The sequence below is a fragment of the Pseudorca crassidens genome, chromosome X (genome assembly GCF_039906515.1).
Source record: "Pseudorca crassidens isolate mPseCra1 chromosome X, mPseCra1.hap1, whole genome shotgun sequence".
Classification (NCBI taxonomy): domain Eukaryota; kingdom Metazoa; phylum Chordata; class Mammalia; order Artiodactyla; family Delphinidae; genus Pseudorca; species Pseudorca crassidens.
In genome coordinates, this window is record NC_090317.1 from 92,028,929 (window position 1) to 92,053,351 (window position 24,423).

The 24,423-nt window shown below is 41.8% G+C and overlaps 1 protein-coding gene across 2 annotated transcripts; it reads right to left on the reverse strand.

The window, feature by feature from the left end:
- Positions 1-1,842: 1,842 nt before the first annotated feature.
- RGN (regucalcin) lies at positions 1,843-22,995 on the reverse strand. 2 transcript variants are annotated; one of them, XM_067722826.1, is made up of 7 exons: positions 22,647-22,995; positions 20,651-20,831; positions 18,398-18,580; positions 5,161-5,376; positions 3,519-3,650; positions 3,003-3,157; positions 1,843-2,321 (listed from the first exon to the last, which is right to left on the reverse strand). In XM_067722826.1, exons 2-7 carry the CDS (start codon positions 20,817-20,819, stop codon positions 2,271-2,273), a joined length of 906 nt encoding a protein of 301 aa, XP_067578927.1. In that variant the 5' UTR covers positions 20,820-20,831; positions 22,647-22,995; the 3' UTR covers positions 1,843-2,270. The 2 variants fall into 2 exon arrangements, with proteins under 2 accessions (XP_067578927.1, XP_067578928.1); XM_067722827.1 differs by lacking the exon at positions 22,647-22,995 and adding an exon at positions 21,236-21,296.
- Positions 22,996-24,423: the final 1,428 nt, after the last annotated feature.

Below are 24,423 nucleotides of genomic sequence, written 5' to 3' on the forward strand. Positions count from 1 at the left end.
CCACATGCCGCGGAGCAACTAAGCCCACGCGCCACAACTACTAAGCCTGCGCTCTAGATCCCACGAGCCACAACTACTGAGCCCACGCACCACAACTACTGAAGCCCACACGCCTAGAGACTGTGCTGCACAACAAGAGAAGCCACCACAGTGAGAAGCCCGTGCACCACAATGAAGAGTAGCCCCTGCTCGCCGCAACTAGAGAAAGCCTGTGTGCAGCAAGGAAGACCCAGCGCAGCCAAAAGTAAATAAAAAATAAATAAATAAAATAAAATAAAAAACCAAAATACTACTACTAATAAAAACTCTCAGCAAACTAGACTAGAGGAGAACTTACTCAACCTAAGAAAGGGCATCTACAAAAAATTCTGCAGCTAACATCATATTTACTGAAGAAAGACTGCATGCTTTTCTCCTAAGATTGGGAACAAGGCAATGATATCCACTCTTACTATTCCTATTCAACGTAATGCCGGCAGTTTTAGTCAGTGCAATAAGGTAAGAAAAAGAAATTAAAATATACATATTGGAAAGGACAAAATAAAACTGTCTACTCACAGAAGACATGATTATATATCCAAAGAATCCCAGAGAAGTTATAGAGATACTCTTAGAACTAATAAGTGAGTTTAGCAAAGTCATTAGATACAAATTCAAGCTACAAACACCAATCATACTTCCATAAATGAGCAATGAACAACTGGAAACAAAAAATTTAAATAATAATAACACAATAGCTCCAGAAAATGAAATACTTGGATATAAACCTAACAAAACATGTACAAGATCTGTATGCTTGGGACTTCCCTGGCGGTCCAGTGGATAAGACTCCACTTTTCCACTGCAGGGAGCGGGGGTTTGATCCCTGGTCGGGGAACTAAGATCCCACATGCTGCATGTACGGCCAAAAACAAAAACAGAACAAAACAAATATCTGTATGCTGAAAACTACAAAATGCTGATGAAAGAAATCAAAGAAGACAAATAATTGGAAAGACATGCCATGTTCATGGGTTGGAAGATTCAAAATCGTAAAGATGCCAATTCTCTCCAAATTGTTCTACAGATTTAAAGTGATTCCAATGAAAATTGCCCCTGGATTTTTTTGTAGATATAGTCAAGCTGATTCTAAAATTTATATGGAAGGCCAAAGGAACTAAAAGAGCTAAAACAATTTTGATAAAACAAAGTTGGAGAAATCACAGTACCCAATTTTAAGGCTAATTTATAGTGACAGAAATCAGATCAGTGGTTTCCTGGGGATGGGGGCAGGCATACAGAAGGACCAAAGGGAAGGATTACAAAGGGACACAGGGAAAATCTTGGGGTAGTGGATAGATTCATTATCTTACTTGAGGTGTTGGTTTCATTAATGTGTATATATATGTCAAACTTATCAAATTGTACACTTTAAATATGTGTAGGTCAATTATAACTCAATAAGGCTATTTTTGTTTTGTTTTTATTTTGTTTTGTTTTTTGTTTTGCAGTACGCAGGCCTCTCACTGTTGTGGCCTCTCCCATTGTGGAGCACAGGCTCCGGACGCGCAGGCCCAGCGGCCATGGCTCACGGGCGCAGCCGCTCCGCGGCATGTAGGATCTTCCCAGGCCGGGGCACGAACCCGTGTCCCCAGCATCGGTAGGCGGACTCTCAACCACTGTGCCACCAGGGAAGCCCCAATAAGGCTATTTTTAAAGTATTCTTTCCAAAGTGATACATTACATCTACTAGGTGGCAGTCGGAACCATAGATTTTGCCAAAATGTTTGATTCTTATCCTCCAGCAATATTTTAATTTGTAAAATAACATACAGGAAAAGTAATATGAAGGTAGGTCGGCACTGCAGCATATTTTATAAGATTATGATGAAAATAAAAAGGAACATAATCATAGCAAGTCATTACCAGACTACTATTTATTAATGTTTTAAAGCTTTAGGTATAGTAAGTATCGAATGCAGAGTAAAGAACAAATATGGTTCCTTCCCCCTTCCCCGATTCCACCAGCAATTTGCAAAGAATCAAGAGGCTGGTTGACGGTTGAACACCTCTATATTTCTATAGCACTTTTGCAGAAGGCCTTATAGTATGTTATCAAAACCACCTGTCACCCCTTGTTAAAAATGCTCTATGTTTTAAAAATTGTAATTAAAAATTTAATCCTATTAATGTCATTGCTTCATTTTTTTTTGTAACTAGACTGAAATTTCAGCACCAGAATTTTCTAGTTGTCTTCTAAGTCTCTTCCACTATGAAGGAAGGCCTGTCACTCATCCTGCATAGGGATAGGGAGGAATTCCTTTGACCCCCAGGCCAGTTATCTGTTAAAAAAAGAAAAGAGAGAAACTCTGATACAAGGTAATTCACAAGTATTCTCCAAAAACATTTTTATGATCCACAATAATATATTTAGCCACCTATTATCCTTGTTTTGTTTCCTATAATAAAAAGGAACTATTTGATTAGGTATTTATGGTCCAACCTAATTATTCACATAGATAATAATTCAACTAGCAACCATTTACAACTAGGATTGAAAACTGAATTTATTTCTATCTTCTTCCCATCTGTTAAGAAAGGGGTTTGCGCCAGATGATTTCTACATTTCTTTTCAGCTCAAGAGATCTATAACTCTTATCAGTGTTTATTTCACTGCCAAAAAAAGTTAAGAACCTGAAAATATTCTTGCAACATCAAAACAATCAACTAATCTTATAAATGTGTTTCAAACACTGGTTTTCCAAGCCTATTCTACTGATTTATAGAATTTCAAACACCACTGAAGCAAAAAAATATTTTAAAGCACTGTACAAAGTGGGCTAAACACATTGTCCTGGACTTCAGGTCTAGAAAATCTCAATAAAATGTTTTTAAGTCTAGCATGATGAGCTTAAATGTCAAATACAATTGTATTTGGGAAGTATGAAAAAGCACCAATCATTCAGTTACTTAACCGAAGATCTCCCACCTCACCCTCAAAATAAAAGATATAGCCAGATCACCTTGAAAATTCCACCAGCTTCAGGTTGCTGCAGTAGACCCTCGGGGTCCATCCCATCCCGGGCACTGGTCACATACATTTCAGAGTAATCCTTCCCTCCGAAGCAGCATGAGGTTGTTTTAACAACAGGCAACTTCACAGTTCGGAGTCTTTTCCCTAGGTCACCAAATATTTCATTTAAGTCTAGCTCTAGCAAATTTCCACCCGCACAACTTTTCGGGACCCCTTGTGGAGCAATAGGAAAGTTCAAAGAAGATTTGGAGGTCAGACTTCGCCCAGGTATTTCACCTACCTTCCCCGACAATTTCTTCTGGGCAAAAAAGATTTACCTCTACAGGAAAAAGAGTTCTGACTATAACATTTTGGGCTATATCTTTGGTCTTTATTTCCAAAATCATCCAATTGAGACCTTTGAATATATCTCTATATAACTTTATTAGTAATGAAATTTCTCTGGCCCCTAGCGTCTGGTGTTTTCTAGACATGGCGGGGTTTTTCCATTCTGCTGTGGGCCTACCTGTCTCAGGATCCAAACGGATCACTCTTCCTCCATTGTAACAGGCCACCCAGAGCTTCCCCTCAACATCAATACACATTCCATCAGGGATTTGTTCTTCTTTCTCCAGCTTGTAAACACTTCTGCGGTTGGCTATGGTTAAAAAAACAAACAAACAGACAAACCAACCACACACACACACCCCAAAACCACAGGCCACTCAATACTGAGCATCAAACAATGAGCAATCAAGTTGATTATAAATACTGATCGCTTCTGCTTATCCAGTGTCTGGCAAATGGGTACCACAGGTGGGATGATTCAGGAGGATTCCTAACTCTAAAAATGTCTAAAAACATGAGTGGGCACCCCTCAACAAAGGATTTGTACTGTAGGATTTGGGGTGGATTCACTCCCTTTAGTTTGGGTACAGACACAGCTACCTAAGCTTTCAGAGGAGGAGAGAAAAAAGAAAGCAGAATTCTTAATAAAATAACAAAAGATATTTTTGAGGGACCTGAACTGAAGCCCTGCATGCCCACCTCAGACACACTTCAGTCTGTGGTTAGACCTTTGCTGTTTTACTTCCAAAAATGCCTACTTTGGGGAATTCCCTGGTGGTACAGTGGTTAGGACTCCACACTCTCACAGCCAAGGGCCCAGGTTTGAGCTGCCAACAGTTCACGCACAAAAACTAACAAGGTATATGAGTTCTGTTTCTGCCCAACTAAATACTCCAAAATCACCTTATCTAAATATTAGAAGAGCTTGTTTCTGAAAAGAGGGGTATTCTGAAACCAACTGGCCGGCCTTAAAGGGAATCATAATATACAAAAAACAAGCATCAAAATCCAGAGGAACATTACACTACAAAATCCAGGTCATTACAGTAATCAGATTGAGGTATAAGGGGAAAAATGTTAAAACCATGTGTAAGTAAAGTGGGTAAAAACAGTCATGAAAAAGAGCACTACATATTTCAAAGCAAAACATCTGTGCTGGAATATTTAGCCTCTGATTAAATCTACATGAGACTCATGATTTTTTTCAAGTCATTTTTATGATTGGTTTTGCTCTTGTGGTCTGGCACCTTTCATGAAAGTTTCAAGCACTCCTTTTTAAATTCTTTCCAATAATTCCTTCCCTCCCAGTTTCCAACTATGGCTCATTTAGATCCGTTGGTGGAGTTGAACAATCTGCAACTACTTTTTTTACTTTTCCATTTTGAAAGGTTGTTAATTTGTCTTTAAGTACTTGCCTATAGTTAACTAAAGTACAAATAAGAAATATCAACCCCAAACTCTAATTTTCTGTTCTTTTTTCCCATTCTGTTGTATACTATTTGCCTTTAAGCACCAGCTGGTAGAACAGGATCCGTTTTACAGTGAGCCTCTTTCTAGTGATGGTTGAAAGAAAAAGGATTAAGGATCTAGCCATATTATGCAAACTGTGGCCATATTTAGTTGTGCTGAGAGCCATGGCTTGACTGGCAGCAGAGTCAAGCCTGTGTAATCATTACAATATTGGAATCATAACATTAGGCAGTTCTTTGTTTGAAAAGTAAGGACCTTTTCAAATGGGTTAAGGGCGAGGCAGCCTGCTAGTCATATGCATATGAAAAAAATACCAGCAATATTAAGAAAAATAATGAAAAAGTACATACAGATCTTCCCTGTTTGCAGGTCATAGTCAAAAGCATCCACCGAGTAGGACAGGCTATCGATGTAATAGAAGATTTTGTGGTCCAGAGACCAATCCAAACCATTGGAGATGTCCACCTGGTCAAAGTACTTTTCCACATGGTGGTCAGGAAAGAGGGAGTACAGGGACCCTTGGTGCCGCTCCAGAACTGCTGGAGCTGTTTCCTCAGCCATGGTACCTACAAAACCCAAAGAGTATGGAGCTCAGCTGCACAGCATCCCGCGCATGCACTGCACCATCTTCTCTCACCAGGACTCCTTCCCTGTGATGAAATCAAGGAAATTATTATACAATCCCAATCTGGGTCCTATGGGTTTTTTTTTTTTTAATGACAACTACCTTGCTTATAACGCAAATTAAAACTACCTTGAGAGGTTCTGGTTCCAGACATCTGCACCAACCTCATTTTCTCGCACTGAGCACAACTCTAAGACCTGGACAAAATGCATGGCATAGCTATTTGACAACTCTGCAATGTGAATTATCAGGCGGCTCAGAGAAGAACACAGAATTTGAAGTATCACCTAATTGGTGGTGAGTTCTTGAGCTCTCCATTTTATCCTCTAGTATGTCCTGGCCTGAACTCAACCCAGCTTGAAACTTGGAAGTGAGCACCATGGTGCAGGCAGAAAGAGGTCCGGGAGAAACCTCTAGATCTGGCGCAAGGAGCAGAAAACACTCCTACGGCTCAGAGAGAGAGTGGAAGAAACCCCCTGCTTATTTTCTCCTCCTTTTTCTCCATTTTCTCATGCACCAGCCCCCAGGCAATTCTGCAGTGAGGGTAGCAAAGGCAGAGAGAGGTCAGCAACAGGAAACTACAGGAATCAAAACTCTGAGGGAAGGCGACATTCCTCTGCATTTAGTGAAGCTGCAGGGACAAAAGGGCAGATCAAACACCGTTGCTTTCATGTTCTCTCTCTCTCCCCTCCTGCCACTTGGCCCTGGAGGCAGAACAGTCATAGAAGTGCGTGGTTTCTGACTGGAGGAATGAAAAGGAGCTACAGGAAGCTGGAAAGTACTAGAAGAGGGATGATGCTCAGGAATGCAACCCCATAAAGTTGTTTGTGATCTGCTGGGCTCATCTGTTTGTACATGCATGGATCTGATTCTAATTAGCATGCTAAAGATTTGGAGAATGGAGCTAATGGATAGAACTCCTTCTAGGTCTCAGACTGACCACTGAGTGGCGCACCTAATGGCACCTAATAGAAAGTAGGAACTTGTGGAAAGTGGAACTTGTGATCTGAACCTAAACATACAGATTGCTTACTGAAACGAATATATCAACATTCTCCATAGGATTTAAACAAGACCCAGCATCTCATAAGGTAATAGTCAAAATGTCCAGGATACAATCCAAAGTTACTTGGCAACACAAAGAAGCATGAAAATCTCAAGTCGTATAGGAAAACGAATCAAGAGGCAGACAGTGAGATGGCACAGATGTTGGAATTACTTGACAAAGACTAAAGCAATTCTTATAAAAATGCTCAAAAGAACGATCTGCAAAGTCTTAAAACAAAACTCAAAATAGCAGCAAAGGAGGAGAAATATAAAGAATCCCCAAGTGAAAATTTTAGAACTGAAAAATGAAATTAATGAAATAAAAAACCCACTGGATGGACTCAATAGCAGAATAGAGATGACAGAGGAATGAGTCAGTGTATCTGATGCTAGATCAAGAAATTATCCAATCTGAACAACAGAGAGAAAAAAAGACTGAAAAAAAATAGAGTGTTAGGGACCTGTGGGACAACAACAAAAGAGCTAACATATGTGTCACTAGATTCCTAGAGAAGAGGACAAAGAATACAGGGCCAAAAAATATTTGAAGAAGTAATGGCTCAAAACTCTCCAAGTTTGGTGAAAAGCATAAGACTATATATTTGAGAAGCTGAGCAAACCCCAAACAGGATAAGCCCAAAGAAACCTATACCCAGACACATCATAATCAAATTTCTAAAAACTTAAGTTAAATAGGGACTTCCCTGGCAGTCCAGTGGTTGGGACTCCATGCTTCCAATGCAGGGGGCATGGGTTTGATCCCTGGTCAGGGAACTAGGATGCCACATGCCATGTGGCATGGCAAAAAAAAAAAGAACAAACAAAAACCCAAAAAAACAAACAACCAAACTTAAGTTAAATAGAAATCCTCAAGATTAATGAAAGAAAAATGACATACATACAACATATAGGAGAATAATGATTTCAATGACTGTTGATTTTTCATGAGAAACTGTGGAGGTCAGAAGAAAGTGATACATTTTTAATTTGTTGAAAGAAAAATAATGTGTCAACCTAGAATTTTATATCAAGTGAAAATATCCTTAAAGAATGAAGGTGAAATAAAGACATTCTCCTGTGAAGTAAAACTAAGAGAATTTATAGCCAGCAGACTTGTTCTAAAAGAATTGCTAAAGGAAATTCTTCAGACAGAAGGGAAATACCAAAAGAAACAACAGGAATGAAGAAAGAGCAATAGAAATAGCACGTATATGAGTAAATATAATAGACTATTCTTCCTTTTAGTTCCTTAAAATATTTCTGATGATCGAAAGCAAAAATTACATTTTCTGATGGGATTTTAAATCTATGTATATAAAGACAACTATGACATAAATGGGTGATTGTCAATTGAAGTGGTAAAATATTGGTTCTAGACAGACTGTGAAAAGTTAACTATACATTTGTAATCCATTCAGGAGCCCTTAAAAAACTATACAGAGAGATATAGTGAAAAATCACAATAAGTAAATTAAAATTGAATTCTAAAAAATATTCAAATAACCTAAAAGAAGGCAGGAAAGGGGAAACAGAGTAACAAAAAATACAGAGGGAAAGAAGAGAAAACAAATAATAAAATGGTGGATCTAACTCAAAGCATATCAATAATTACATTAAATGTAAATAATCTAAACACATCAATTAAGATAATGTCAGAATAAACTTTTTGAAAATAGAACTATATGCTGTCTATAAGAAACTCACTTCAAATATAAGAGACATAGGTAGCTTAAAAGTAAAAGGATGGGAAAAGACCTATCCTATGCAAATATTAATTTAAAAAAACTGTAGGGGCTATGTTAGTATCAGACAAGATATACTTAGAGCAAAGAAAACTACCAGGGATAAATAGGAGTAACTACATATTGTGAAAATAGTCACTTCACTAAGGAGACATAATAATCCTAGATGTGCATGTGCTTAACAACAGACCTTCAAAATACACAAGGCAAAAGTCAGAACTGAAAGGAGAAACACACAAATCCATAATTCCGGTTGGAGATGTCAGCATCCCTTTCTCCGTAATAGACTCAAGTAGATAGAAAATCAGCAAAGAAATAGAAGAACTGAATACCATTAACCAAACTGGACTTAAGTGACATTTATAGAGAACACTCCATTCAACAACAGCAGAATACACATTCTTCTCATGTGCCCATGGAATATGCACTTAGACTTGAGTGTGATCTCAGAGGATAGAGCAGAATTTAACATAATGAAGAGATCGGAAAGCTCATTTACTATAACATGCTCTATCTGAAAGAAGAGTGAGTTAGAGGAAAATGGACTGAAACTGGGAAGCCTGAACAGCAAGCCAGACCTCCCTCCTTGTTTTTTTGCTATAGGGCAGTTGGGCTTGTTTCCATTATTTCTGTTCCACCCCCACCCACCCCCTTCCCCCACTATCTGCCTCACAGAAGGAGATGCCTGGAACATGAATGTGGATCCCCCACTGCTTAGAAAGGGCTCTTCCTTAGTGGGAAAGAAACTGGAGCCCTGGTTTATCATTATCTAGTAGTGAGCCCAGACAGGTGAGACCTTGGGTGTTGGGACACCTTCAGGGTACTACCCACCACTAAGAGACCCCCATCCAGACTATCAGATGACCCCACCCTTTTCTGGGCCAGGGACAGCTCTCAACACCTGCTGAAATCTATAAACTCTCTCTAGAAAAATTTTCTCAGGTGCTTCTGACAGATGCACATGACCAGTATGTATGCACACTGATGCCTACAATTTTAAGGGGTCTCCAGAGGGCAAAGGTTAAGAATTGGGGACTCCAGGCTAAGAACTCAGGCCTCCGAGGGCATTTTAATTTTGTCTCACCAAGTGCCACAGAGCTGTAAACTTCTAGCCATAAGGGAGAGAGAAAATCAACTTCAACAGGAGGTAGAGTATCCAATCATATTTCTTCATCCTGCAGAAATTACTGGCAGAAGGGCTTCCAATGGATTCTCATCTTTAATCTTTCAACCTGTCCTGGACTAGATCTGTGCTTGTGTAAAGTCCAGGAAGATGGGAAACAATCCACACCACCTGCTCAGATCTTACTTACCTTCCATGTTGAAAGTGAATGGAGGAACTTCCCTGGAGGTCCAGTGGCTAAGACTCCGTGCTCCCAATGCAGGGGCCCCGGTTTGATCCCTGCTCAGGGAACTAGATCCCACATGCATGCCACAACTAAGAGTTCACATGCTGCAACTAAAACATCCCGCATGCCACAACTAAAGATCCTGCATGCCGCAACAAAGACCCAGCACAGTGAAAGAAAGAAGGAGATAGAAAGAGAAAGGAAGAAAGAAAGAAAGGAAGAAAGAAAGAAAGAGAATGGAGCCAGGACAGCATGGCTGATGATGTGAGTGGAAGAGTGGGGAGGTGGAAACAGCAGGGATTTAGAATCAACTTTGGCTAACTATAGGGTTGTTAGGATGGGAGCTAAATGAGAACTAAATGTGAAATGCATTATTTAATTTCAAACTTAGAGTTAAAATTCATTTAAATCTGTATATAACTCATTCTGCAGCCATCATAATAAAGATGGCTTCAAGTGAGAATCATCAAGGAATGTAAAAGCTAAGGAAGATATTTTGATGAGGACCAGGATATTTGCTTGGACTTAAAGTATCTCCCCATGTTGTAGCCAGCCTCTAAGTTGACCCATAATGATCCCTGCCTCCCAGTATTCACACCCTTGTCTAGTCCCCTCCATAATTTTGTGACCAATAGCACATGGCAGAAGTGATGCTATGTCACTTCTGAGATTGGTTATAATAGGACTGTAGCTTCCATCTTGGGCTTTCTCTCTTTCTCTCTCTCTCTGCCTCTCATCACTGGCTCTGGGGGAGGCCATGCCCCGGGCAGTCCTATGGAGAGGCCCACACAGTAAGGAAATGAAGCCTCCTGCCAACTGCCTGCCATGTAAGTCAGGTTTGAAGCAGATCCTCCAGGCCGCTTCACAGACTCCAGCTCCCTCCAAGGCTGTAGCCCCAGCCAACAGCTTGACTGCAACTTCAGGACATAGCCTTGAACCATGCAGCCAAGCCAGACCCAGGTTCTTGACCTTCAGAAACTATGTGAGATAATATATGTTTGTTATTTTAAGCCACTAAATTTCAGGGTAATTTGTAACACAGCAATAGATCACTAACAGACCCCACAAACTGCTTATAAATTGCAATTTAAAAATAGTAGCTATGTAGTAGAGAAATCTAAGACCTCAACTGGGTGATCAAAACTGACATCACCAATGAGGGACAGATGGTATCCAGATGGGATACCCCGAGAAGGACAGAACAGCACCTATGCAGTGATTCCAGCCATGAATATATAGCATCAATCTAATCACAAGGAAACATTAGACGCAAAAACATGAGGAAAGTTCTGTTAAAAAAGAGGGGAGTTGGGCGAGATTGTAGTCTTCAAAAATGGCAATGTAGAGACGCTGGCAGAGCTCACGTCAAGGAGTACTTCCCAGAACTTCTGCTGCCAGTGTCCTTGTCCCCACGGTGAGCCACAGCCACCCCCTGCCTCTGCAGGAGAACCTCCAACACTAGCAGATACACCAGAAATACATCTACACGTGGAACAACTCCTACAGAACACCTACTGAACGCTGGCAGAAGACCTCAGACCTCCCAAAAGGCAAGTAACTCCCCACGTACCTGGGTAGGGCAAAAGAAAAAAGATAAAAACAGAGACAAAACGATAGGGACGGGACCTGCACCAGTGGGAGGGAGCTGTGAAGGAGGAAAGGTTTTCACACACTAGGAAGCCCCCTCACGGGCCGAGACTGCGGGTGGCGGAGCGGAAAGCTTTGGAGCTGGAGGAGAGCGCAGCAACAGGGGTGCAGAGGGCAAAGCGGGGAGATTCCCGCACAGAGGATCGGTGCCGACCGGCACTCACCAGCCCGAGAGGCTTGTCCGCTCACCCGCCTGAGTGGGCGGGGCTGGGAGCTGAGGCTCGGGCTTCGGTCAGAGCGCAGGGAGCGGACTGGGGTTGGCGGAGTGAACACAGCCTGCAGGGGATTAGTGCACCACAGCTAGCCGGGAGGGAGTCCGGGGAAAAATCTGGAGCTGCCGAAGAGGCAAGAGACTTTTTCTTCCCTCTTTGTTTCCTGGTGCGCGAGGAGAGGGGATTAAGAACGCTGCTTAAAGGAGCTCCAGAGACGAGCGTGAGCCGCGGCTAAAAGCACGGACCCCAGAGACGGGCATGAGACGCCAAGGCTGCTGCTGCCGCCAGCAAGAAGCCTGTGTGTGAGCACAGGTCACTATCCACACCCCCCTTCTGGGGAGCCTGTGCAGCCCGCCACTGCCGGGGTCCTAGGATCCAGGAACAACTTCCTCAGGAGAACGCATGGCGCGCCTCTGGCGGGTGCAACGTCACGCTGGCCTCATGCTGGCCTCTGCCGCCGCAGGCCCGCCCCGCACTCCGTGACCCTCCCTCCCCCCGGCCTGAGTGAGCCAGAGCCCCCAAATCAGCGGCTCCTTTACCCACATCCTGTCTGAGCGAAGAACAGACGCCCTCCGGTGACCTACACGCAGAGGCGGGGCCAAATCTAAAGCTGAGCCCCGGGAGCTGTGAGAACAAAGAAGAGAAAGGGAAATCTCTCCCAGCAGCCTCAGGAGCAGTGGATTAAAGCTCCACAATCAACTTGATGTACCCTGCATCTGTGGAATACATGAATAGACAACGAATCATCCCAAATTAAGGAGGTGGACTTTGAGAGCAAGACTTATAATATTTTCCCCTTTTCCTCATTTTGTGAGTGTGTATGTGTATACTTCTGTGTGAGATTTTGTCTGTATAGCTTTGCTTCCACCATTTGTCCCAGGGTTCTATCTGTCCGTTTTTTTTCTTAATAATTATTTTTTATTTTAATAACTTTATTATATTTTATCTTACTTTATTTTACTTTATCTTCCTTCTTTCTTTCTTTTTTCCTTCCTTCCCTCCTTCCTTGCTCCCTCCCTCCCTCCCTCCTTTCTTTCTTTCTTTCTACTTCTACTAATTCTTTCTTTCTACTTTTTCTCCCTTTTATTCTGAGCCGTGTGGATGAAAGGCTCTTGGTGCTCCAGCCAGGAGTCAGTGCTGTGCCTCTGAGGTGGGAGAGCCAACTTCAGGACACTGGTCCACAAGAGACCTCCCAGCTCCACATAATATTAAATGGCGAAAATCTCCCAGAGATCTCCATCTCAACACCAGCATCCAGCTTCACTCAACGACCAGCAAGCTACAGTGCTGGACACCCTATGCCAAACAAATAGCAAGACAGGAACACTAACCCACCCATTAGCAGAGAGGCTGCCTAAAATCATAATAAGTCCAGAGACACCCCAAAACACACCACCAGACGTGGACCTGCCCACCAGAAACACAAGATCCAGCCTCATCCACCAGAACACAGGCACTGGTCCCCTCCACCAGGAAGCCTACACAACACACTGAACCAACCTTAGTCACTGGGGACAGACACCAAAAACAACGAGAACTACGAACCTGCAGCCTGCAAAAAGGAGACCCCAAACACACTAAGATAAGCAAAATGAGAACACAGAAAAACACACAGCACATGAAGGAGCAAGATAAAAACCCACCAGACCTAACAAATGAAGAGGAAATAGGCAGTCTACCTGAAAAAGAATTCAGAATAATGATAGTAAAGATGATCCAAAATCTTGGAAATACAATAGACAAAATGCAAGAAACATTTAACAAGGAACTAGAAGAACTAAAGATGACACAAACAATGATGAACAACACAATAAATGAAATGAAAAATACTCTAGATGGGATCAACAGCAGAATAACTGAGGCAGAAGAACGGATAATTGACCTGGAAGATAAAATAGTGGAAATAACTACTGCAGAGCAAAATAAAGAAAAAAGAATGAAAACAAATGAGGACAGTCTCAGAGACCTCTGGGACAACATTAAACACACCAACATTCGAATTATAGGGGTTCCAGAAGAAGAAGAGAAAAAGAAAGGGACTGAGAAAATATTTGAAGAGATTATAGTTGAAAATTTCCCTAATATGGGAAAGGAAATAGTTAATCAAATCCAGGAAGCACAGAGAGTCCCATACAGGATAAATCCAAGGAGAAATACTCCAAGACACATATTAATCAAACTGTCAAAAATTACATACAAAGAAAGCATATTAAAAGCATCAAGGGAAAAACAACAAATAACACACAAGGGAATCCCCATAAGGTTAACAGCTGATCTTTCAGCAGAAACTGCAAACCAGAAGGGAGTGGCAGGACATATTTAAAGTGATGAAGGACAAAAACCTGCAACCAAGATTACTCTACCCAGCAAGGATCTCATGCAGATTTGATGGAGAAATTAAAACATTTACAGACAAGCAAAAGCTCAGAGAGTTTAGCACCACCAAACCAGCTTTAGAACAAATGCTAAAGGAACTTCTCTAGGCAAGAAACACAAGAGAAGGAAAAGACCTACAATAACGAACTCAAAACAATTTAGAAAATGGGAATAGGAACATACATATCGATAATTACCTTAAATGTAAATGGACTAAATGCTCCCACCAAAAGACACAGATTGGCTGAATGGATACAAAAACAAGACCCATATATATGCTGTCTGCAAGAGACCCACTTCAGACCTAGAGACACATACAGACTGAAAGTAAGGGGATGGAAAAAGATATTCCATGCAAATGGAAACCAAAAGAAAGCTGGAGTAGCAATTCTCATATCAGACAAAATAGACTTTAAAATAAAGACTATTAGAAGAGACAAAGAAGGACACTACATAATGATCAAGGGATCGATCCAAGAAGAAGATATAACAATTGTAAATATTTATGCACCCAACATAGGAGCACCTCAATACATAAGGCAAATACTAACAGCCATAAAAGGGGAAATCGACAGTAACACATTCATAGTAGGGGACTTTAACACCCCACTTTCACCAATGGACACATCATCCAAAATGAAAATAAATAAGGAAACACAAGCTTTAAATGATACATTAAACGAGATGGACTTAATTGATATTTGTAGGACATTCCATCCAAAAACAACAGAATACACTTTTTTCTCAAGTGCTCATGGAACATTCTCCAGGATAGAGCATATCTTGGGTCACAAATCAAGCCTTGGTAAATTTAAGAAAATTGAAATTGTATCAAGTATGTTTTCCGACCACAACGCTATGAGACTAGATATCAATTACAGGAAAAGATCTGTAAAAAATACAAACACATGGAGGCTAAACAATACACTACTTAATAATGAAGTGATCGCTGAAGAAATCAAAGAGGAAATCAAAAAATACCTAGAAACAAATGACAATGCAGACACGACGACCCAAAACCTATGGGATGCAGCAAAAGCAGTCTTAACAGGGAAGTTTATAGCAATACAATCCTACCTTAAGAAACAGGAAACATCTTGAATAAGCAACCTAACCTTGCACCTAAAGCAATTAGAGAAAGAAGAACAAAAGAACCCCAAAGTTAGCAGAAGGAAAGAAATCATAAAAATCAGATCAGAAATAAATGAAAAAGAAATGAAGGAAATGATAGCAAAGATCAATAAAAGTAAAAGTTGGTTCTTTGAGAAGATAAACAAAATTGATAAACCATTATCCAGAGTCATCAAGAAAAAAAGGGAGAAGACTTAAATCAATAGAATTAGAAATGAAAAAGGAGAAGTAACAACTGACACTGCAGAAATAGAAAAGATCATGAGAGATGATTACAAGTAACTCTATGCCAATAAAATGGACAACCTGGAAGAAATGGACAAATTCGTAGAAATGCACAACCTGCCAAGACTGAATCAGGAAGAAATAGAAAATGTGAACAGACCAACCACAAGCACTGAAATTGAAACTGTGATTAAAAATCTTCCAACAAACAAAAGCCCAGGACCAGATGGCTTCACAGGAGAATTCTGTCAAACATTTAGAGAAGACCTAACACCTACCCTTCTCAAACTCTTCCAAAATACAGCAGAGGGAGGAACACTCCCAAACTCATTCTACAAGGCCACCATCACCTTGATACCAAAACCAGACAAGGATGTCACAAAGAAAGAAAACTACAGGCCAATATCACTGATGAACATAGATGCAAAAATTCTTAACAAAATACTAGCAAACAGAATCCAACAGCACATTGAAAGGATCATACACCATGATCAAGTGGGGTTTATTCCAGGAATGCAAGGGTTCTTCAATATACGCAAATCAATCAATGTGACAAACCATATTAACAAATTGAAGGAGGAAACCATATGATCATCTCAATAGATGCAGAGAAAGCTTTTGACAAAGTTCAACACCGATTTATGATAAAAACCCTGCAGAAAGTAGGCATAGAGGGAACTTTCCTCAACATAATAAAGGCCATATATGACAAACCCACAGCCAACATCATCCTCAATGGTGAAAAACTGAAAGCATTTCCACTAAGATCAGGAACAAGACAAGGTTGCACACTCTCACCACTCTTATTCAACATAGTTTTGGAAGTTTTAGCCACAGCAATCAGAGAAGAAAAGGAAATAAAAGGAATCCAAATTGGAAAAGAAGAAGTAAAGCTGTCACTGTTTGCAGATGACATGATACTGTACATAGAGAATCCTAAAGATGCTACCAGAAAACGACTAGAGCTAATCAATGAATCTGGTAAAGTAGCAGGATACAAAATTAATGCACAGAAATCTCTGGCATTCCTATACACTAATGATGAAAAATCTGAAAGTGAAATCAAGAAAACACTCCCATTTACCATTGCAACAAAAAGAGTAAAATATCTAGGAACAAACCTACCTAAGGAGACAAAAGACCTATATACAGAAAATTATAAGACACTGATGAAAGAAATTAAAGGTGATACAAATAGATGGAGAGATATACCATGTTCTTGGATTGGAAGTATCAACACTGTGAAAATGACTCTACTACCCAAAGCAATCTACAGATTCAATGCAATCCCTATCAAACTACCACTGGCATTTTTCACAGAAGCAGAACAAAAAATTTCACAATTTGTATGGAAACACAAAAGACCCCAAATAGCCAAAGCAATCTTGAGAACGAAAAGCGGAGCTGAAGGAATCAGGCTCTCTAACTTCAGACTATACTACAAAGGTACAGTAATCAAGACAGTATGGTACTGGCACAAAAACAGAAAGACAGATCAATAGAACAGGATAGAAAGCCCAGAGATAAACCCAGGCACATATGGTCCCCTTATCTTTGATAAATGAGGCAGGAATGTACAGTGGAGAAATGACAGCCTCTTCAATAAGTGGTGCTGGGAAAACTGGACAGGTACATGTAAAAGTATGAGATTAGATCACTCCCTAACACCATACACAAAAATAAGCTCAAAATGGATTAAAGACCTAAATGTAAGGCCAGAAACTATCAAACTCTTAGAGGAAAACATAGGCAGAACACTCTATGACAAAAATCACAGCAAGATCCTTTCTGACCCACCTCCTAGAGAAATGGAAATAAAAACAAAAATAAACAAATGGGACCCAATGAAACTTCAAAGCTTTTGCACAGCAAAGGAAACCATAAACAAGAACAAAAGACAGCCCTCAGAATGGGAGAAAATATTTGCAAATGAAGCAACTCACAAAGGATTAATTTCTAAAATTTACAAGCAGCTCATGCAGTTTAACAACAAGAAAACAAACAACCCAATCCAAAAATGGGCAGAAGACCTAAATAGACATTTCTCCAAAGAATATATAGAGACTGCCAACAAACACATGAAAGAATGCTCAACATCATTAATCATTAGGGAAATGCAAATCAAAACTACAATGAGATATCATCTCACACCAGTCAGAATGGCCATCATCACAAAACCTAGAAACACTAAATGCTGGAGAGGGTGTGGAGAAAAGGGAACACTCTTGCCCTGCTGGTGGGAATGTGAATTGGTTCAGCCACTATGGAGAACAGTATGGAGGTTCCTTAAAAAACTACAAATAGAACTACCATATGACCCAGCAATCCCAATACTGGGCATATATCCTGAGAAAACCATAATTCAAAAAGAGTCATGAACCAAAGTGTTCATTGCAGCTCTATTTACAATAGCCCGGAGATGGAATCAACCTAAGTGCCCATCATCAGATGAATGGATAAAGAAGATGTGGCACATATATACAATGGAATATTACTCAGCCATAAAAAGAAACGAAATTGAGCTATTTGTAATGAGGTGGATGGACCTAGAGTCTGTCATACAGAGCGAAGTAAGTCAGAAAAAGACAAATACCGTATGCTAACACTTATATATGGAATTTAAGGGAAAAAAATGCTATGAAGAACCCAGAGGTAAGACAGGAATAAAGACACAGACCTACTGGGGAACGGACTTGAGGATATGGGGAGGGGGAAGGGTGAGCTGTGACAAAGCGAGAGAGAGGCATGGACATATATACACTACCAAACATAAGGTAGATAGCTAGTGGGAAGCAGCCGCATAGCACAGGGAGATCAGCTCAGTGCTTTGTGACCGCCTGGAGGGGTGGGATAGGGAGGGTGGGAGGGAGGAAGATGCAAGAGGGAAGAGATATGGGAACATACGTATAACTGATTCACTTTGTTATAAAGCAGAAACTAACACACCATTGTAAAGCAATTATACCCCAATAAAGATGTTAAAAAAAAACTCATTTAAACTACACAAATACAATACAAATTTTAGTCTGCTAGAGACAGCAGTTGAAAGGGATATCTATGAAGTTTTTCTCATGGGATTTTTTTTTTTGATACAAGTGACTTAAGTAATAATGAAAGAAGAACCCCAGACCCGTTACGAACACTTATTTTACTACTGCAGCTGTGAGGCTTTTGTAAGTCACATTCTGGTCTTCCCCAAAGCTCAGTAAGTAGGTGCTAAAGGTAAACCATACCGGCAAAGTATCTCCCAGCGGGATCCACCTTCCCGTCATTGAATCGATTGTTTTTCTTGTCTTTATCTACTGTGGCCAAGACAACTGCTGATTGATCTTCCCAGTTCAAAGCACAGAACTTTGTTCCAACTGTGGCGACATAGCCTCCTGAGTGGCGAAGGGCCACAGAGCTGACTGGGGCATCTGCAGAGGTAAAAGCAGCAGTCAGGGGGCAGCCAGTAGTCACACTGTGTCCATCACGCCACCCGGCATCTCTAAGAGGTTGCAGCTCTTTTGACAAGGGGAGTGCTCCCTCCTCTCTGTTGAACAGTGAAGGTTACATAACCCAGTATATTCGTTGATCATGAACTCCGTGTGCTGTTCCGGGCAGCATGGATGTAAAGATGAATGAAACCCAACTCCTCTGGAAGCTCTGAGTCTAGCGGGAGAAGCAGAGAAGTCAAATCACAGCAGCCACCATACACTGGGGCAGATGCCACAGCAAGTTCAGAGGAGAGGTTCCTAAGGGGGTGATGTGTAAACCAGGGCAGTTGTCACAGAGCAAGCAATGCTCAGTTTGCCTGATCTTCAGGAAATGCAGGGACACAAACTGTGTTTAGTTCCAGCAACTGGGTTTTGTGACATCTCTCTCTCCCTCAAGTACGGGACTTGTCTTTTTTTTTTTTTTTTAAATTAGGACTTGTCTTGTTAAAGGTACCCTGTTTTGTATGTATTTAATTGAAAATTGTTTCTTAAATCCTTTTTGGAAGTAAGCATGATTAAAAAATAATAGAGGGACTTCCCTGGTGGCACAGTGGATAAGACTCTGCGCTCCCAATGCAGGGGCCCGGGTTCGTTCCCTGGTCAGGGAAGTAGATCCCACATGCATACCGCAACTAAGGAGCCCACGTGCTGCGACTAAGGAGCCGGCAAGCCACAACTAGGGAGCCCGCCTGCAGCAACTAAGACCCGACACAACCAAATAAATAAAAATAAATAGTAAAAAAAAAAAAAGAAATGTAGATGCAATGATTTAAAAAATCACGTCTTCCTTATACTACTATATTTTGTATATTTAAATTTTAGGTTTTCTGGGTTTAACATTTTTCCACATATAAGGAAACTTTTTTTAAGTGGAGAGATTGATTATCATGGTGAGTACTCACAGGAAACAAATTGACAGACTTTATTGTGAAAACATTTCCTAAGCATCTATTCAGTGCAAGACGCTTGGTGCCCTGTGCAGAAGTTGATTGGAGCCGTGGAGGGTCCCAGGGAATGTGCAAGACACTAGTAGGAGCGTCATATCCTCATCAGGGATCCCAACCTGTGGCCTGAGGCTTCTGTTAGCTTTTAAGCTGCTGTGGACACCACAAGCCCTTCCCAGGGTTGGGGGGGGGTTGTTTGTTTTGTTTTTGTTTTGAAGATTAGGGGTAGGAATATATCCCTAATGTGTGCATATTGGGAAAGAGAGACTAGGGAAGGTGATGGGTCCCTCCCCCAAGTCTGATCACAGTGGGTCACAGTCATTTTGCCTCGAGCCACAGTCATGTCCGTGAGTGAATTAAAAGCTGTTCTCTCTCATCTAAGAAAAAAAGGTCCCCAGTTCTGGGTTGAGAGTGTCCTGAGGTCACAGGAATTCCTGGTATCTCTTTCCCAGGAACACAATAATGAAAAGAAGAAACTTCTTTATCTCTAGTCAAGCCCATATCCTTGGGCCATAAAATGTGATAAACCCCTCCATGGGAAATCACAGGGCCATTAACAGAATCATACTCCAATGCACTCGAAATTCCTTTGTGAATCCTGTTTTGAACAGTGAACAGAAAGCCCTGGTTAATGCTTTCTAAGTCCAAAAGCTCCTCTTTGCACAAAGAGGGGATATATCTGTTGTTATTATTATTATTTTGTTTTTCAAATTAAGGCCTTGGCCTGACCCAAGGTAGATAACCTTTGCTGTGCCACAAACCGGGTCTCCAACTTTCACGGCTGTTAACTGAAGGTATGATGGAAAGATCCTACAGTGACTCACCATCCAAAACATAATGGGGAATGTTGCCCGGCACCCGCAGGGGAAGAGGAAAGTATTGACCATCCAGATTTTACTCCTGGGTCAAAGTGGGGGACACAGAAAGGATGACAATCCAACAGTTTTCAAGCATATTCAGTACGCTTTAACAAGAAGGTTCCGGAGGAATGACACATTAGGTGACCGTGCCTCCCCAGGGAAGAGATGGCTGTCTGGGCAGATCCAAGCCCATCCTTCATCCTTACCCACGGTCACTTGCTGCACTTCCTTGCTGAGCGAATCCCACCGGCAAACCTTTTTTGCAGGAATATCTACGAAGAGCAGAGAGTTGGATGCCTCCTCCCAGACTGGAGACTCACCGCAGCGCCAGTTCTCCCGCAAAACACACTCAATCTTAGCGGAAGACATTGTCATGGGAGAGATTTACTGAAGACAACAGAGATAAAGTGAAATGTCATCGCATGGAGCAAATTCAGCAAAACACCTAAGACGCTGGTAAGATCCCAATACAGATTGAGTTTTTAAAATCAGAACTGGAAAGGCTGGACACACTTTCCCCAGATCAGAACAAAATACGCAATGTGGCAGGAGGAGACAGATAAAAATGAAGAAAGAGCTGATAGGCCATAACACAAGACATCTTCTATCAACTTACCAGTGCTTTTTTTTTTTCAAGGTTTCTCTTAAAAAGAGAGAGAGAAAAAGCAACACTCCAACATCCACACCTTGGCGCTAGTGACCCCCAGAGAGAGCTGGCTGCTTCTACAAGGCAAGGCTGCCTTTATGCCAGCACCCAAGCCCCCAAGGCGGGTCAGGGGGTGGGAAACTACCTCATTGGTGGCCCTCTGGGCATCCTTCTCCTGCTGTCCTTCCCATCCGTTGCATGGTGTTGATTTCCTTCTCTAACGGCCCAAAGGCCAATCTTCCTGCTCTGCACTTTTCTGAACTGCATTTTTCGAAATGCAGTTCATCAGTGATAATACACTAAAGTAGAAATAACATCCATATTCTTTTTTTTAATTTAAGTATAGTTGATTTACAATGTTGTGTTAATTACTGCTGTACAGCAAAGTGATTCAGTTTATATATATATATATATATTCTTTTTTTAAAATTTTCTTTTCCATTATGGTTTATCATAGGATGTTGAATATAGTTCCCTGTGCTATACAGTAGGACCTTGTTGTTTATCCATCCTATATATAAAAGCTTACATCTGCTAATCCCAACCTCCCACTCCATCCCTCCCCCAGCCCCCTCTCCCTTGGCAACCACCAGTCTGTTCTCTATAACATCCATTTTCAAATTCAGACAATGGAAAGGGGGGAGAAAAGGACATTGTTGGGGCACCACTGTAGGAAATGACAGCCCCTCAGCTATTTCTTGCTGCCTAGGAAGGCACCATGCTAGTTTGGCAAGGAGTCTTGAACTCCATAGGCAGGAACATTCTATGCTGGGACTTTAGGCCAGAGGCTGTGACCAGCGAACAGGTAGAAGAAAAAGAAAAATAATCAGAAAAGAAAAAATCCTTACTTAAGAAACCCACGTGGGAGAGGAAAGACAGACAACTTTCAAGAGCATTCTCTCTTTCCCAGACTGTGTCCTGATGGTGATCAAAACTGCCTGCATCTTCACCTTTCTCCTTGACAATTATCTGATTTGAAGTCACTGGTCCCACACATGGATGGGCAAATTAATGGTAGGGGAAAATAATCTTTGGTTTAATATTACCTTCGATAAATCGCTTTTTTTTTTTTTTTTTTTTAAGAAACACAGCTCAAATCGTCCTCAAATGCTGCCTGCCAGTGCTGTAGCATTTGCAGTCCTCACTGGCTGTTAAAAATTGGCAGAGGTTCTAAAGGCCTTCCTGCTGTCAATCTGAGATAAGGCCCAAGATCAGACGCAGGACTTTTGCAATCGCAACTTTTAACCCCACGCTCCGTGGTGCAAGCCGGGGGGAGGGGGTGTCTGGCAAATGTCCCTTTTCTGCTCGGGCCACCTGTGCGGGCGCGGGCCCGGTACCGGCTGGCGGCGCAGCCGCGGCCTAGGGTGCCGCGGGGAAGCTGAAGGTTGTGCCCGCCTCCTCCCCAGCCCCGGCCGGCCGAGTGGGGCGCGGGTCCCCGGGTGGCAGAGGGGGTCGGTCTCCTTTCAGCCGCGCGGGTTTGGGAGTGGGGCTGGCTGTCGCCAGATGTCCCCTCTCCAGGGAGGGGGCGGGGAGGCCGGCCTGAGCAGGACACTCACCAGCCTGATGACTTGCAGGTGGCTCAGAGGTCAGGTGGCAGAGCAGGGCCCGCGGTGGAGAGTCACCCGGCCGGAGCTGTGGGTGGGAACCGATTCCCTCCAGGCCTTCCCTCCTCCTCGGCAGGAAGAATCCAGCAAAGCCCGCTGGGGCAGGGAGGTGGGATAGAGGCTTGGAGTCCAGTGAACCTAAGCTTTGGAGTTTGGACGGATAGCTAAACGTAATCTCTGACTTAACCAAAAAATGTTATCCAAATGCCTCACCGAGAGATTGGGTCGAGGGTCCGGTTAAACACAAACAGGTTCTAAAGGAAAGTTCAAACAGTTAAACAAATCCTATTTTCCTAGTGGAGAAGAGTCAGCTGGAGGCCAACTATTGCAAAACGTTTTTGGTGGGGCAAGAGGAGAGGCTTTATTTGATGCTTAGTGAAATAAGTCAGACAGAGAAAGAGAAATCCTGTGTAATATCACTTATAGATGGAATCTAAAAAATACAACAAACTAATGAATATAACACAAAGAAGCAGACTCACAGACACAGAGAACAAACTAGTGGTTACCAGTGGGGAGAGGGAAGGGGGGAGGGGCAAGGTAGAGGTAGGGGAGTAAGAGGCACAAACTACTATGTATAAAATAAATAAGATACAAGGAAATATTGTACAGCACAGGGACTATAGCCAATATTTTATAATAACTATAAGTGGAATATAAACTTTAAAAATTGTGAATCACTATGCTGTACATCTGAAACGTACATCAACTATACCTCAATAAAAAAAAAATCCTGTGGAATAAATATTCCTAAACTGCACTCAGTTTCACATTCTCCATTGAGAGCCTAAATGCATTCCTGGCTCTGCCACCTGACCATCCATACTTTCTCTAAATAACCCACAAGTTTAAAACATTAAAAAATAAAATTAAGGGAGGGAGGCAAACAGAATGGTGGCTGCTTCTGAGGGATGCGAGTCAGGTATTAACTGCGAAGGGGAGTTGAGGGAATTTTCTGGGGTGATGGAGCTGTTCTGTAACCTGATGGAGGCGTGAGTTGCACAGGTGTATGTACTGTCAAAAACCATCCAGTGCCACGCTTGAGATTTATGCATTTTATTGTATGTGTTGAATCCAAGGTCAGTGTTACCTCATTATTTATATCTCTCAATCAAGTGTCCCATTCTTTGCCATCTGCACTATCAAATCGCACTCAAATCACAATCATTGTGGCATTCTAATTTCCTTTAATTCACTAAGGAGGAAGAACCAGAAATCAATACCTAAAGGCACAGGCAGGAGATGGCTGGAGCAATCTCAGTTCAGTTTACGGTCAGTACTTAGAATAACTGGTGTTTATGGCCTCAATTATTTCGCCTTCACACCGGGAGGTACTCAAGACAACTACTCTCCCATGTCCCCATTTACGTGTGGGAAGGAAGTCTACAAAGTGAGGAACCTCCGAAAGCCACACATCCAGCTGGGAAAAATCTGGCAAAGAGCCCAAACCATCGGTAGAAAAGTAAGAACTTGAAGGACATTTTCTTGGGTGAGGCAAAGACTGGGACTGCGATCTCCAGATGTTGGGGTTCTCTTGTGCCTTCTTCTTATCTCGTGGCTTCCTCTAACTCCTCAATGCTGATGACTCCTCCAAATATATCTCAGCTCAGATCTTTCCCCTAAACTACAGTCCTGTAGCTCAAACCCTCTACTTAACAGCACCACTGAGCTGTCCAAACTCAATCCCATTACTCTCCACAAACTGCCTGAGCACTCTGTCTTGGTGACT